General features: G+C 45.9%; 1 protein-coding gene across 1 annotated transcript in view; it reads left to right on the plus strand.

The window, feature by feature from the left end:
* Positions 1-254: 254 nt before the first annotated feature.
* CCNA1 (cyclin A1) overlaps positions 255-15,632 on the plus strand; it is a 29,058-nt gene continuing 13,680 nt past the window's right edge. Inside the window, exons 1-6 of the mRNA XM_006879591.1 lie at positions 255-419; positions 6,224-6,470; positions 6,787-6,911; positions 7,998-8,221; positions 10,192-10,396; positions 10,755-10,868. Coding sequence (XP_006879653.1) covers positions 255-419; positions 6,224-6,470; positions 6,787-6,911; positions 7,998-8,221; positions 10,192-10,396; positions 10,755-10,868 — 1,080 coding nt within the window. The remainder of the gene's footprint in view (positions 420-6,223; positions 6,471-6,786; positions 6,912-7,997; positions 8,222-10,191; positions 10,397-10,754; positions 10,869-15,632) is intronic.

Genomic DNA, 15,632 nt, shown 5'->3' on the forward strand with positions numbered 1-15,632 from the left:
GGCAGTTTGAATCTCTTGCTAAAGTCCACAATTTGGTTCCAAGCAGTTTTGACCTTTGCGCAGTGGCTTGCTTGTGTGCATGCGCCCGGGCAGCCCTAAGGATAATGGCTGGTGCTTCTCTCTGGATGGAGCCGAACTTGGGTCTTTATAGGGACCACGCAGCCACCAGGCGGCAGGGAAGGGTTCTGGTGCAGCGGTGGGTTAGGCTAATTGACATGTTCCTCCTCCTCCACAGCCCCCAGTAGAGACAGGCCATGCGGCGGAACAGCTCCAAGATTGGCGTGGTGGTGGCCCCAGTGGCTGGGACGCACGACGCCTGTCAGATGATCAGTCGAGCCCAGTTGGGTCAGGATGCGCCCCAGAGGACTGTGCTGGGGGTGCTGACGGAGAACGTGCAGTTCCGAAGGGCTTGCTGTCAGGTAACCAGGGTCAGGGGTCGGTCCGGGGCACCTCTGTGGTGTTTCAGTTTCTCTCTCCATGAGGCTTCTGGTACGGGGGTACAGAGAGAGGAATAGGGTTAGGGTTAGGGTTAGGGTTAGGGTTAAGAGCATCTTAATGGATTGCCTTTTCCATTAGAAGTTAATACTTTTCCATTTCCTACAGTCAAGGAAATAAGACTAGAATGTGTTTGGATTGAATTCAGGCAGTCTCTGCGTTCTCACCAAGCCTCTGACTCAGTGTGGTACAGACCTAATGAGGGCCCACTGCTCACTCCTCCGTGGAGACCGGGTGCAGACAGAGCCCCTTGTAACCAGCCGAGTCCTTTATGACTGTAATCATGCAGTTAGGAGAAACATGACTTGGTGTATTGGTGTATGGTTTCTTAATGTATAGATAGGTAACCTGATACTAAGACAAATACAGGGTAGAAAGAAGACAACAAAACAGATGTCAGAAGAGACCCTGACAATTGCACTAGAAGTTGAGATTCCAGAACAAAGGAAGAGTAATAAAGGATCTGGACAGAAGATTTCAGAGGGCATCTGGAGAGGACAAGCGGAGACCTAGGATCGGAGAGTAGAATAGAAGAACTCCCTTAGCATTTCTCAAGCTGAAAGAACTGAAAACCACTCACGCTTCGAGTTGCAGTACTTAGAGAGGCTATGGGCAAAATCTTGAATGATCCAGGAAGCATCAAAATAAGATGGAAGGAATATACAGAGTTATTGTATAAAAAAAGGACTGGTGGATGCTAAAAAATTTCACGAAGTACCATATGATTAGGAACCAGTGGTAATGAAGGAAGAATTACAAGCTGAATGAAAATGTTAGCAAAAAATAAGGGTCCAAGAATTGATGGGATACCAACTGACATGTTTCAAATGATAGGTGCAACCCTGGACATGCTCAACCAGATGAAACTAGGAAATATGGAGAAGAGCTTGCCTGGCTGACTCATTAGAAAAGATCCATATTTGTTCCTACTCCAAAGAAAGATGATACAATGTAATGTGGAAAATATCAAACCATATCATTATTATAAAAAAACAATATTGCTTGCACTACAGTGCAAGCAAAATATTGCTATCATTAAAAAGCAAGTGATTGTGAAGACCTCTTGCTATGCTTCAGAGAGCTGGACAATGAGGATGATAGAAAGAGAAGGCTTTTGAGTCGTGGACTGCTAGGAGAATAAACAGGTTCATCCTGGAGAGGGTGAAACCAGGCTGCTCCTTGGAGGCAAGGATTTTGAAGCTCTGTCTCACATACTTGAGACATGTTGACAGGAGAGACCAGTCCTTGGAGAGCATCATGCTTGGAAGGGAAAAGGGACAACACAAGAGAGGAAGACCCTGTATGAGATGAACTGACTCAGTGACAGGGGTAATGGGGTAGGTGTGTCAGAGACAATGAAATTGGCTCAAGACAGAGCAGGGTCCAGAGCTGTTGTACCCAGGGTAGCTATGATTTGGAGTTGACTCAATGGCACATAATAATAACAACATTTAAAATTGCTAGAATAGTACATAGATAACTGACAGATACTCAAGCTGGCTTTATAAGAGGTGTAGTAGGCACCAGAGACAGTATTGCTGATGTCAGATGGATCCTGGCTGAAAGCAGAGTAAAGAATACCAGAAGAATGTCTATTTGTGCTTTGGAAAGGCACAGATACTGACTATGCAAAGACATTTGGCTGTGTGGATCATAACAAATTATGGCTAACACTGAGAAGGATGGTAATCTTAGAACACTTAATGTGCTCATGTGAAACCTATATCTAGGCCAAGAAGCTGTTATACGAACAATACTACATGGTTTAAAATTAAGAAAGGTATATGTTAGAGTTGTAACCTTTCTCTATACTTATTTAAACTGTGTGTTGAAAGAATTATTCAAGAAGATGGTCTCTATGAAGAAGAATGTGGCATCAGGATTGGAGGGAAACTCATCAGTAACCTTCATTATGCAGATGACACAACTTTGGGAAGTGAGGAAGGCTTGAAGAACTTGTTGCAGAAGATCAACACTGTAGCCTTCAATATGGATTGCATCTCAACATCAAGAAGACAAAAATTCTCACCACTGGACCGATAGACAATATCATAATAGATGGAGAAAACTTTGAAACTGTCAATTATTTCATCTTACGTAGATCTACAATCAACATCCTGGGTACCAGCAGTCAGGAAATCAGAAGATGTGTCACACTGGGAAAGTCTGCAGTCAGGGACCTCTTAGGGAGGACCAATTATGTTAGTCTGAGGGTGCACCTGATTTAGACCAGGGTCTTTTCATTCAAAACTTGCTATGCATCTCAGAGCTGGGCAATGAATAAGGATGATAGAAAAAGTATTTATACCTTTGAACTGTGGTGTTGGAGAAGAGTACTGAATATCCCATAGACTGACAAAAGAACAAACAGACATTTCTTGGAGAACAAGCAGCCAGAATGCTCCTTGGAGGCAAAGATGATAAAGCATTGTCTCACATATTTGGGGCTTGTTGCTAAGAGAGGCTGTTCAATGGAGAGGGATATCATGCTTGGAAAAGTGGAGGAATGGTGAAAGAGAGGAAGACCCTCGACCAAGTGGATTGACACAGTGACTGCAGCAATGGGCTCAAGTGTGCCAGAGATGGTGAGGATGACACAGGATAGGACAGGATTCAGATCTAATGTTTATAGAATTGCTGTGAGTCATACTTGAAAGCACTTAACAACAAAACAAGAACAACGTGATAATGTCAGTATTCTTTGCCAACACCACAATGCAAAGTTATGATTTCCTCTGTATTCCTTATTCATTGTTCAATTTTTAATGCATAAGAACACTCTTGGTACCAGATGCCAGGAAATTAAAAGACAAATAGCATTGGAAAAGTCTGCTGTCAGAGACCTCTCCAAAGTACTGAAGAGCAATGATGTCACTCTGGAAACTAAGGTGTCCCTGTTACAGGCCATGATCTTTGCAATTACTTGCTATGCATCAGAGAGCTGGACAATAACTATGGATGATAGAAGGATAAATGATGCCTTTGAGTTGTGGTGCTGGAGAAGAGTATTGAATATACCATGGACTTCTAAGAGAACAAACAGTTTCATCCTGGAGAGGGGGAAGCCAGGCTCCTCCTTGGAGGCAAGGATTCTGAAGCTTCATCTGACATACTTTGGACATGTTGCAAGGTGGGATCAGTCCTTGGGGAGGGACCTCACGCTTGGGAAGGTGGAGGGACAGTGCAGGAGAGGAAGACCCTCGATGAGATGGATTGATTCAGTTACCGGGGTAATAGAAATAGGCGTGCCAGAGACAGTAAGATTGGCAAGGGATAGAGCAGGGTTTAGGGCTGTTGTACATAGGGTTGTTATGAGTCGCAGGCAAGTCGATGGCACATAACAAAACAACAACAAAAAGAAGAAAGAATTAGGAATACCGTGGTTTGGGGCATGTGCACCTTAGTCTTTGCTGTGACATGTTTGCTCTTTAGCACTTTAAAGAGTTCCCTGACAGAAGATTTTCCCACTGCAGCATGCCTTTGTATTTATTGAATGAAGATTCCATGGGTGCTGATTGTGGGTCCATGTAAAAGGAAATCCTTGAGAACTTCAGGCTTTTCTCCATTTTTCCTCTTGTTGCCTATGTGTACAATCTTCAGGATTTTGGTTTTCTTGCTATTGTGGTGCAAACTGTGCTGATGGCTAGGGAATCCTTGACCTTCTTCATGTGGTCTTCACTTGCAGTTAGCATATCACATATTGTTGGCAATTTCCTCTTTAATCCCGATGCTATATTCTACTTCCTAAAGTATAGCTTCTCAGGTTATTTGCTCAGAATACAGATTGAGTAAGTATGAAGAAAGGATGACATCCTGACACAGTTTTCCTGATTTTAAGCCATGTAGTGTCCCCTTGATCTGGTAAAACTACAACTTCTTGGTCTATGTATAACTTCCGCATGAGCTCAATGCAATGTTCTGAAATTCCCATTTTCTCAATGTTATCCATCATTGGGTATGGTCCAGTCTACACAGCCTTTGCATAGTCAATGAAACACAAAGAAACATCTTTCTGGTACTCTCTGCTTTCAGCTAAGATTTGTCTGGCATCAACAATGATATCCTTTGTTTGACAGCATTCAGTGTGAATTTCTGGCAGTTACCTCTTGAGATACTGCTCCAGCCATATTTAAAGCCATCTTCAGTAGGATTTTACTTGTGTGTGATATTAATAATATTTCTCAACCATTCCTGCATTCTGTTGGATTACTTTTTTACTGTATGGGCCTAAATACGGATCTCGTCTAGTCACAGGAACCAGGTTCATGCTGTCTTTTAGTTCTTTGGACATTTGTTTTCATAGATCATTGATTTTCTTCACTCATTCTTGCTCCATTGCATTTTAGATGCGTGCTCACAAGCTTTTGAGACCAGGACTCCACTGACCTTGTAAACTGCATGGCAGTAACCTGTGGTTCATGTACGCTGACCTTGTGCACCATGTGGTGGTTACCTAAGGTTCATGTACACCGACCTTGGGCACCACATGATGATAACCTGTGGTTCACATACACTGACTTTGTGCACCACGTGATGGTAACCTATTGTTCACATACACCAACCTTGTGCACAAGGTCAGTTAGGAGTCTCTACTGACATCCATCTCGGGTTTTTCTTCTTCCTCTCTCTTTGCAATGATCTCCTGTTTTCTTCATGGATGATATACTTGATATCCTCCCACAGCTAAACTGATCTCCATTCATTAAAGTTCAAGGCTTCAAACCTGTCAGGGACCTCTCCAGAGTTCTAAAGAGCAAATATTTCAATTTAGATACTAAGGTGCATCTGATCCAGGCCATGGTCTTTGCAATTACTTTCTATGCATCTGAGAGTTGGACAGTGAACAAAGATGAATGAAGAATTTATGCCTTTCAGTTGTGGTGCTGGATAAGAGTATTGAATATACCATGGACAGCCAAGAGAACAAACATGTCTGTTCTAGAGAGTTGCTCTTTGGAGACAAGTATTTTAAAGCTTTGTCTGACATATGTTGGGCATATTAGCCAGTCCTTGAAGAATGACATCATGCCTGGAAAGGTGGAGGGACAATGAGGAGAGGAAGACCCCAGGGACAGTGGGGAGAGGAAGAACCCAGATGAGATACACTGAAGAAGTAACTGTGATAATGGAGTTAGATGTGTCAGAGACAGTGAGATTGGCCCAGCACGGAGCAGGGTTCAGACCTGTTGTACTTAGGGTTGCTGTGAGGCACAGGTGATTTGATGGCATGTAACAACACCATAACAATGTTTTTCTCACTAGTTGTGAGTCCATTGAATTGTCATATGGAAGCACTCACTAACCTTAGGGGGAAGCCTCTATTTTCTCAAGCTGCCCCATGAGACAGAACAACACGGACCCAGACATTTTTCTAGGCTCCTCTTTCCTGAAGCAAATCATGACGCTTTTAGTTAGCACATTGTACCACCAAAACCCCTTAAAATGCCATGACAGTAAGTCATTTCTGATTCCCAGCAACCTTAAGGAACGCGGCAGAAATGCCCAGAGCGTGCGTCTCTGCTCTTCTCTGCAGAACAGCTGTTGGGTTTGGACTCCTGACCTTTGGCTTGTTTGCCAAGCGCTTTAGCCATTGTGCTAGCACCTTGGACCTTGACATGGGAGGGGGTGCTCTCTGCCTTTTCTTCTTCTGGTTTGAGTCAAGATGACACCTTTGTCTACCTGCTGGCCTTGGTGGTGACCTCTAACCACAAGCCGAACCCTCTGGCAGGGCCTCCCGTTAATCAGATACTTCTCTGGAGCAGAAAATGCCTTTCCTGTAGCGGGAACAAAGATGTGCTCCGACTCTGCTCTCCACGTGCCGCCAAAGCAGGGCTTTGATGTTCACATGGCTGAGCCTCAGCTGGGAGATGGCGGCAGCTGCTCTGGACGAGAGGAGGTAACCTTCGAGGAGGTGTATCAGGTGGATGCCAGTGTGCACAAGTCAGGCCTTCACTTCCTGCTGGACTTCGGCACAGGTAAGGGCAGCCAACTGTCACTGTGAGGACCATATTATTAAAAAGGGTGCTGACTGCTGGAGCATGGCCTGTGAGGGCAGTGGGTGGCCATGGACTACCATGTTTATTTAAATCAGAACAGATTTTTACGTTACTTTGTTATGATGAAACTCATATCCCAATAAATCCTTGCCATTTTTACCTTGTTTTTTGTGTGATGGTGGTTTGAGTAAAAGTTTACAGAGAAGACTGGTTTTCCATTGAACACTGACTCAGTGCTTGTTTGCCAAACAGGAGCGCTATCCCTCACCTGACCTCTGTTCTGTTGATCCGACAGCTTCCCCTATGCTGGTGGACACCTCCCTCTGCTCCCAGGCTGAAGAGGTGCCTGACTTGAGCACAGATATGCTGAATGTGGCCGAGTATGCGGAGGACATCCATAGATACCTCAGAGAGGCCGAAGTGAGTTTCTGTGGCCAGGGAGTACTCGCTGGAGGTGCCCTAGGGTCAGTGCTGACCACTGAGCAGAACCTGTGTCAGTGAGCAGAACTGTCTGAAGGTTCCCAGGATGAAATAGTCATGGAAGCAGTCTGTCTCCCTGGTCTCCCCATCAGTGGCCTGCCTCATCTATGGTTTACACTCTCAGCTCGGCTGGAATGCTCAGTCCTGTACCCTGGTTCCCTCCAGGAAGGAGTGGATCTGCCCTGAAGGGCTCCCAAGCTGCACCGTTAGGCGACGGGTCACCCACCTTTACCCTCAGAGCCACTGGGTGACTTTTCCATGGAGCAGCCCTCACCTGGTGAACACACATTGTGGTTGTGTACCATCTAGTCAGAACTGAGCCATAACTGATCCTGTAGTGGGTTTTAAGAGGCAGTAAATCTCACAGGAAAAGACTGCCCATACTTCTGTAGAGCCTTTGAGATTGCAGTGCAATGACTTAGCACGAGGCCATCAAGTGCCCTGCTGCAGGCTCCTGGCCTGGACTCTGTGTAAATAGGAGGCTGTAACCACCAAGGACGTTCTGGTGATGGATTGGAAGATGACACATGCCTGTGAGGGTGAGGCCACTAGGTAACCAGCCTCTTTCATGTTCAGGGGCCACTCACGCTGCCCCACCCCCCTTTCTGTCTCTGATGATGCTGCGGCCTGGCCTGTGTGCTCTTGCTCTCCAGGCCTGTGTCCAGTCCCGTACAGGCCCTGGCTGGTTGGAGGTTAGGCCTTTTGACCCTTGGGGTTTGTCCACTGACCTCAGAAGTAGGTCACCAGCTTTCCTTTCTTGTGTGTGTCAATCTGGAAGCTCAGCTGAGAGCTACTCAGCATCCTGGTCCCACACAGACCTCCACTGACAGATCCCAAGGTGCCCTGGCCAAGATTGAACCCAGGTCTCCTAAATGGAATTCCCATACTTGACTCCTAATTGTAAAAGGCATTTCCAATCTCACTTGTCACAGTAAGTTGAGCTGACTCTTGGGCTTCTGAGGGTCTGAAGAGAACAGCCGTATCCCTGGAGGACAGTGATGTGGAGACCAACCTTTCCCCACACAGGTCCGGCTCCGGCCCAAAGCGCACTACATGAAAAAGCAGCCGGACATCACTGAGGGCATGCGGGCCATCCTGGTGGACTGGCTGGTAGAGGTGGCTGAGGAGTACAAGCTCCGGGAGGAGACGCTGTACCTGGCTGTCAATTTCTTAGACCGCTTCCTCTCCTGCATGTCAGTCCTGCGGGGCAAGCTACAGCTGGTGGGCACAGCGGCCATCCTGCTGGCCTCGTAAGTGACCCCATGACTCAGGAGCAAGGGGGCTGGCATATTGGGACAGTGGGGTCCTGCTTTGTTCCAGCTTTTTAAAGAACTGCACTGCTGCCCTTTAAGACATTTTCAGGTGTCCTTTGGTAATGGATGGTCAGCTTGGCAGGACAGACCAAGATGAGGATGTAGCACAGGGCCTTCTGTCTTGGGAAGTGTATGATGGGGAGTGAGGTGGGCTTGGCTAGGCCCAGGCTTAACTACCTGCTGTCCTGTTCACCTGCTGCATGCTTGGTTACTATCTAAGAAGTCATCACATAAGAGTCTAGCTAGTGTCCGTGAACCAGATGATGGGAGGCTGAGCAGTGCCTTGGCTCATCCTTTTCTGAACAGCTCAGCTCCAGGCAGCCAACCATCTATGCCAGCAGCTCCATTTTTGCAGCCCGTGGTCACTTCCTGCCTCTGGATCTCTTTCTGGCTATTCTTGCAACATTGCAGACCTTTTCCTTCTCCTGTCTCACCCGTCACAGAGGACAGTCTGTTGTAAATGCAACACTTATGTGCACTGTTACTCCCTTCGTCACAGGAGTGGCTCTCTCATCAAAGTTGGGCCTGAACCTGCAGTGTGACCGAGGTCAGCCTAGGGCTCCCTCCTGCCTTCCTCATCTCGGATGCTCTATTGTTCATGCCTGGAAAGCTATAAAATCTTCTCCAGAGAAAGAGAAACAGAATAATTTAGAGTTGTTGTTGTTGTTGTTGTTGTATGCCTTTTGATTGGAACCCACTCATAGCTGACTTTCCAGGGGAATTTCAGAGGCAGTAAAGTGCAGGGGGGGAGATTGCCCATTTTTCTCCCATGGAGCAGCTACTGGATTTGAAAGCAGGCCTTTGGGTTGACAGTGCAGCTTCATACCACTAATCCACCAGAGCTCAATTCAGAATAGGTGAATGTTATCATCTGCCTCTTGGACATGCAGCATCATTTCACTAATTCAACAGAAAAGGTGAAACATGACTTTTAAAAATATTAAGATCTGAGGCTCTTTTTCTTGTTCATCAAAAAGAACATCTTCCTCCACAAAATTATTTTAGTGTCTGGCATTAATAAGGCCTTATCTGCACTGTCACCAGAATCTTGCTCAGTGTTTGGGGCCCAAAGCTAACTTCTCTGCTGAAAATAATCTGCATACTGCTCACAGTTGTGCACATAGAACATGATTTGTGTACTGCACACAGTTATGCATGTAGAACGTGATCTGCATACTGCACACAGTTATGCATGTAGAACGTGATCTGCATACTGCACACAATTATGCATGTAGAACGTGATCTGCATACTGCACACAATTGTGCACCTACAACATGATCTGCATCCTGCTCACAGTTGTGTATGTAGAATGTGATCTGCATACTGCTCACGGTTGTATCATAGAACATAATCAGCATACTGCACACAATTATGCACCTAGAACATGATCTGCATACTGCACACAGTTGTGCATGTAGAATATGATCTGCATACTTCTCACAAGTGTCCACATAGAACTTAATTGGCATAATGCTCATAGTTATGCATGCAGAATGATCTGCATAGCACACACAATTGTGCACCTAGAACATCATCTGCATACTGCACACAGTTGTGCAAGGACATTGTTCTTGTTGAATGTCGTCAGGTTCTGACATCGGACCAGTGAGGCAGTAGACTGGCCTGGGGGTTTGTGTGAACGATCACCATGTGGCTCTCCTGTTAGCACCACTGCCCCACCAGGGCTCCTCATGGTTGGGAAATGTGCTTTGTGTGTTCATAGTCCCTGCCCCTTGGTGAGATTTGAGGGACTTTGCCAGAATGCCATGGTACATAATGTCATCCCTAGTCTACACAGCAGTGAAAGGGTGTGTGTGCACACAGGGTGCCCGAGTCTGCAAGGCCAGGCATGGACTGCAATTGCCAGCTTGGGCAGCGACATATCCCAGTCTTTCCTACTCCACAGGAAATATGAGGAGATCTACCCACCTGAAGTGGATGAATTTGTCTACATCACAGATGATGCCTACACCAAGCGACAGCTACTGAGGATGGAGCACCTGCTTCTGAAGGTGCTATCCTTCGACTTGACAGTGCCCACTACCCACCAGTTCCTCCTTCAGTACCTGAGGACACAGGGGATGTGTCACCGCACAGAGAACCTGGCCAAGGTAGGCACCTCACCCGACCCAGGCACCAAGCAGGTTGTCCTCCCTCATAAGTCTTTATACTGGGCTTGGAAAACAAGCACTCGAGGAGAGCAATCCCTGGGCCTGGAACCTTCTTAGCACTCGGGGAGAACAGACTTGGGAGGGAAAGCCCTGTTGGCACAGTGGTTAATATACACAACTAGTACCTGAAAGGTCAGTGATTCCACCCACCCACAAGTCAAGAGAAAGAAGAAACCTTCTGCTAGGGTACTTGTCTGTAGTTTTAAATGGTCAAGGTAACAAAGGACACTGCCATGCAGTCCCCTCCACAGTTGGGCTTGTCGCCTGAAGCCCAGTGCCCTTCTCTCTTGTGCTGCAGTACGTGGCCGAGCTGAGCCTCCTTGAAGCTGATCCCTTCTTGAAGTACCTCCCTTCGCTGATTGCTGCTGCTGCTTTCTGTTTGGCAAATTATACCATCAACAAGCGCTTCTGGGTAAGGCTTCAGATGTGTGCCTTGAAGCTCCGGAGCTCCAAGGTCTATTCAGGAACTCCCATGCTCAGAGACCTGGCTTAATGGGGGCTGGCTGGTTTTTACAGCAGTAGCCCTTGGCACAGTGAAGCACTGGGCTGAATAATCCTGTGAAGGTTACAGCCTTGCCCATCCAGTGGGGCAGCTCTGTGTCCGACAGGGTTGCTGTGAGTCAGGATCTCAGGATCGCCTTGCGTGTGGCATCTTGTCAGCAGATCGCAGCACATGACTGAGCCTCAGGCCAGCCTCATGACCTTGGTGCTCAGCAGGAGTCCTGATTGCATAGAGTACAGGGGACAATTAGGTGGACCATATACCAAGGGCAGACCCAGGCATTCACCACGGAGAGCCCTGAGCCCTGTGACCTGTGACCCACAGTTCTTCACTAAGGGAAGACTTAATTCCATGACTCATGACTATTCATTAAGGGGAGATCAGAGTCCTGTGACACATGATCATTCACTAAGGAAACACCTGAGCCCCTTGACCCGTGGTCATTCATTAAGGGGAGATCTGAGCCCTATGACCCCTGACATTCACTAATTTGAGTTTTTACATCTCCAGTGAGCTTAGCTCTAGGTCACTAAGGGGAAAGCCAAGTCCTGTGACTCATGGCTGAGCAGGGCAGGCCCTGGTAGCAAAGTTCCTAATTCCTTGGAGCCACATCGCTGCCCACCACCTTGATGTAAGTGAAAACTAGACCTACCTGAGGGCAGAAGGGCTGGCTGGTACCCAGCCCCCTCCCATGGTTCTTGTCATGGCCAGAAGAGTTGCACCCTGATAGAACAGACACTGCTTAACTGAGAGCAGATGAAGTATTGAGGGATAGAAACGGGACGACATCAGAGTGACAGCTGCTACCTGGATGTGCAGACGATGTGATCTCACTCTGTTGGAGGGGTGCCAGGGACTGGGAATCCATCCCTCTGAAAGACCACCAGGGAGGTCCATACAGGCTAGCAAAGGTTGAGAACTTGGGAGCGCAGATCCTTAATGTGGAATGGGACCAGGGGACCATTCAGAGGGGTATGTCCCCTGTTTATTACATGTGGTCCAAGGACAGACAAGTGTTTCTGTTGTGGTGTTGTTGTTAGGTGCCATCAAGTCCAGTATGACTCATAGCAACCCTATGAACAAAAGATCTGAACCCTGTTCTATCCTGTGCCGTCCTCACATTTCCTGACACACATGAGAGCCTGTTGCAGCAGTCACTGCGTCAATCCACCTGGTTGAGGGTCTTCCTCTCCTTTGCCAAACCTCCACACTTCCCAGTATTATGTCCCCTCCAAGAAATAGCCCCTCCTAGCAACATGTCCAAAGTATGTGGGGCGAAGCCTCATCATTCTTGCCTCCAAGGAGCATTCTGGCTGCACCCTCTCCAAGACATATTTTTTTTTCTCTTGGCCATCCATGGATGTTCAGTGCTCTTCTCCAACACCATAGCTCAAAGACGTCAATTCTTCCTTCTTATGTCATCCTTATTCATTGTCAATCTCTCTCAGATGCACAGCAAGTGATCAGAAAGACTGTGGCCTGAATCAGACACACCTTAGTCCCAAACTGTCATCATTAGTCCTCAATAATTTGGAGAGATCCTTAACTGCAGATTTTCCCAGTACAGTGCTTCTCCTTATTTCCTGACTGCTGGTACCAAGGGTGTTAATTGTGGATCCAATTAAGATGAAGCTGTTGACAGTTTCAATTCCTTCCCCATCCATCATGATGTTGCCTATCAGTCCAATGGTAGGAATCTTTGTTTTCTTGACAATAAGATGCAATCCATACTGAAAGCTGCATTCCTTCATCTTCTGCAGCAAGTGCTTCAAGTCTCCTCACTTTCAGCAAGCAAGGCTGTGTCCTCTGCATAATACGGATTATTGATGAAGACAATACAAGGAAGCCCTGTTAACACAACTATTATTCAACCATACACCTACATCTGGAGCCAAAGAGAAAGAAATGAGAAATTTTACCAAATCTTGCCTTCCAAAATGGACCAAACCTGCAATCAAGATTTGTCAATGATAATTGGTGACTGGAATGCAAAAGTGGGAAACAGTGAAGAAGGAACAGTAGTTGGAAAATATGGCTTTGGTGATAGAAATGAGGCTGAAAATTGGATGATTGAATTTTTCATTTGCAATGATTTATTCATTGCAAAGGCCTTGTTTAGAAGATACAAGCAATGACTTTACACATGGGCACCACCTTATAAACAGCATAGGAATCAGATTGACTATATTTGTGAAAGAAATTGTTGGAGAAGCTCAATATCGGCAGTCAGAATAGGCCAGGAGTGGACTGTGCGTCAGACCATCAACAACTCACATGCAAGTTCAAACTGAGGGAGAAGAAAATGAAAATAAGGCCACAGGAACACAAGAATCAATTCCATCTGAATTTCAAGAACATCTTAGGAATAAGTTTGAGGAATTTGAACCAGTGATCAAAAATCAGACGAGTTGTGGGATGATATAAAAGATATCATCCATGAAGAAAAGTGAAGGGTCATTACAAAAACAGAGGAGAAAGAAAAAAAATCTAAATGGATGTCAGAAGAGACTGTAGCCTCAAGAAGCCAAAACAAAAGGAAAGCATGCTGAAGTCAAAGAACTGAACAGAACATTTCAGAGGGCAGCTAGGGAGGACAAAGCAAAGTATCATAATGGAATGTACAGAGAGCTGGAATTGGAGAATAAAAATGCACTCTGCATTTTTCAAGCTGAGAAAACTGAAAAATGAATTTAAGCCTTGTATCTTAGTATTGAAAGATGCTATTCAATATATTGAATGACCCAGAAAGCATTAAAAGAAGATGGAGGGAATATGTATAATCACTATATCAGAAAGAACTGATTGACACTGAAAACTTTCAGAAAGTACCATAAGAACAGGAGCCAATTGGTAATGAAGGAGGAAATGGAAGCTCCATTGAAGGCATTGGCAAAAAAATATTATCTTAGCATGTTGTTGTTGTTGTTGTTGTTATGTGCCATCAAGTCACTTGCTCCTCATAGTGACCCTATGCACAACAGCCCTAAACCCTGCTCTATCCTGTGCCAATCTCACTGTCTGAGACACACCTACCCCCATTACCCCAGTCACTGAATCAATCCACCTCATAGAGGATCTTCCTCTCCTGCGCTGTCCCTCCACTCTCTCAAGAGTGACGTCCCTCTCTAAGGACTGATCCCCTCTTGCAGCATGTCCAAAGTATGTCAGACGAAGCTTCAGAATCCTTGCCTCCAAGGAGCAGCGTGATTTAACTCTCTTTAGGACGAACCTGTTTGTTCTAGCAGTCCATGGTATATTCAATACTCTTCTCCAACACCACAGCTCAAAGACATCAATCCTCCTTCTATCATCACTAGTCATTTTACAGCTCTGTCGCATAGCAAGTGATTGCAAAGACCATGACCTGGATCAGGTGCGCCTTAGTCTCCAGAGTGACATCATTACTCTTCAGTACTTTGGAGAGCTCTCTAACAGTAGACATTCCTATTGCAATATGTCTTTTAATTTGCTGGCTGCTGGTATCAAGAGTGTTGATTGTGGAGGCAAGCAAATTAAAGCTGTTAACAATCTCAATTTCTTCATCATCTGTCATGATGCTGCCAGTCAGCCCAGTGGTGAGAATCTTTGTTTTCTTTATATTGAGCCTTAATCCATACTGAAGGCTGCAGTCCTAGACCTTCTGCAGCAAGTGCTTCAGGTCCTCCTTAGTTTCAGCAAGTAGGGTTGTGTCATCTGCATAATGCAGATTGTTGATGAGTCTTCCTCCAGTCCAGATGCTTCTTTTCTCCTCGTGAAGCCCAGTCTCCCGCATAATCTGTTCTGCACATAGATTGAAAAGGTATGGAGATAGTACACATTAAGGACACATTACTGGTATAAAGAAGGTAAAACCCCCACATGAATGATTTCTTTTACAATGATTAATCCAAGACCAATTCAGAGAGTTCTGGTGGCTTCGTGGTAAGGAGTTGCACCACCAACCCAAAGGTGCATGTTTGAATCCACCAGCTGCCTTGAGAGAGAGAGAGATGGGCAATCTCCTGCCATGCTATTAACTGCCTCTGAAAAGCTGCTGGAGGGACAACTATGAGTGGTTCGGAATTGATGGTATGGAACACCAACAGTTCCCATACTGTGGAGGTTAACATATCCTGGTGTCCACAGTGCTGCACCCCATCATCTGTGACATAAATTGTCTCTCTTCCCTATGTGGCGACCCTCGGACTACAGTGTGCTAACCAGCTCACCTCCCTTCTCTCAGCCCAAGCCTATCCCTCGCACAGCCTCGCACAAACCACATTGCCTGGTGGGGCCCAGTATACTTAAATAAAGTCGTTCGATAGACCTGTCAAAAAAAAAAAATGTCTCTCTTCCCATCAGTCCCCCCTTACTCCTATCTTTTTCTGTGGGTTCTGTGGTTCACGGGAAGGTCACACAGACACTCAGAAAACCTTCAGAGAAATGGCTTATGTTGCTGTGGAAGATGTGGGTCGATATATACTTTGAGATTAGTGAGACGGGCCAGGAGCCTTGGCTGCGGTTGTCTCTTGGTTGTCAGAACACCTTGGTCAGGTTAGATGCAATGTCGTAGGTGGATCATTCCTTTATATAGGATCCCAGGAGAAATAACCCCAGGGTAATGTCTTCTACTAGGGTGGGACTTGATCCCACCTTAATCCTATCTCTTTAATATGATGACTTATCTCATTCTTT

Source organism: Elephantulus edwardii, unplaced genomic scaffold, assembly GCF_000299155.1.
Source record: "Elephantulus edwardii isolate Elephantulus edwardi_28Jun2011 unplaced genomic scaffold, EleEdw1.0 scaffold00004, whole genome shotgun sequence".
Lineage (NCBI taxonomy): Eukaryota > Metazoa > Chordata > Mammalia > Macroscelidea > Macroscelididae > Elephantulus > Elephantulus edwardii.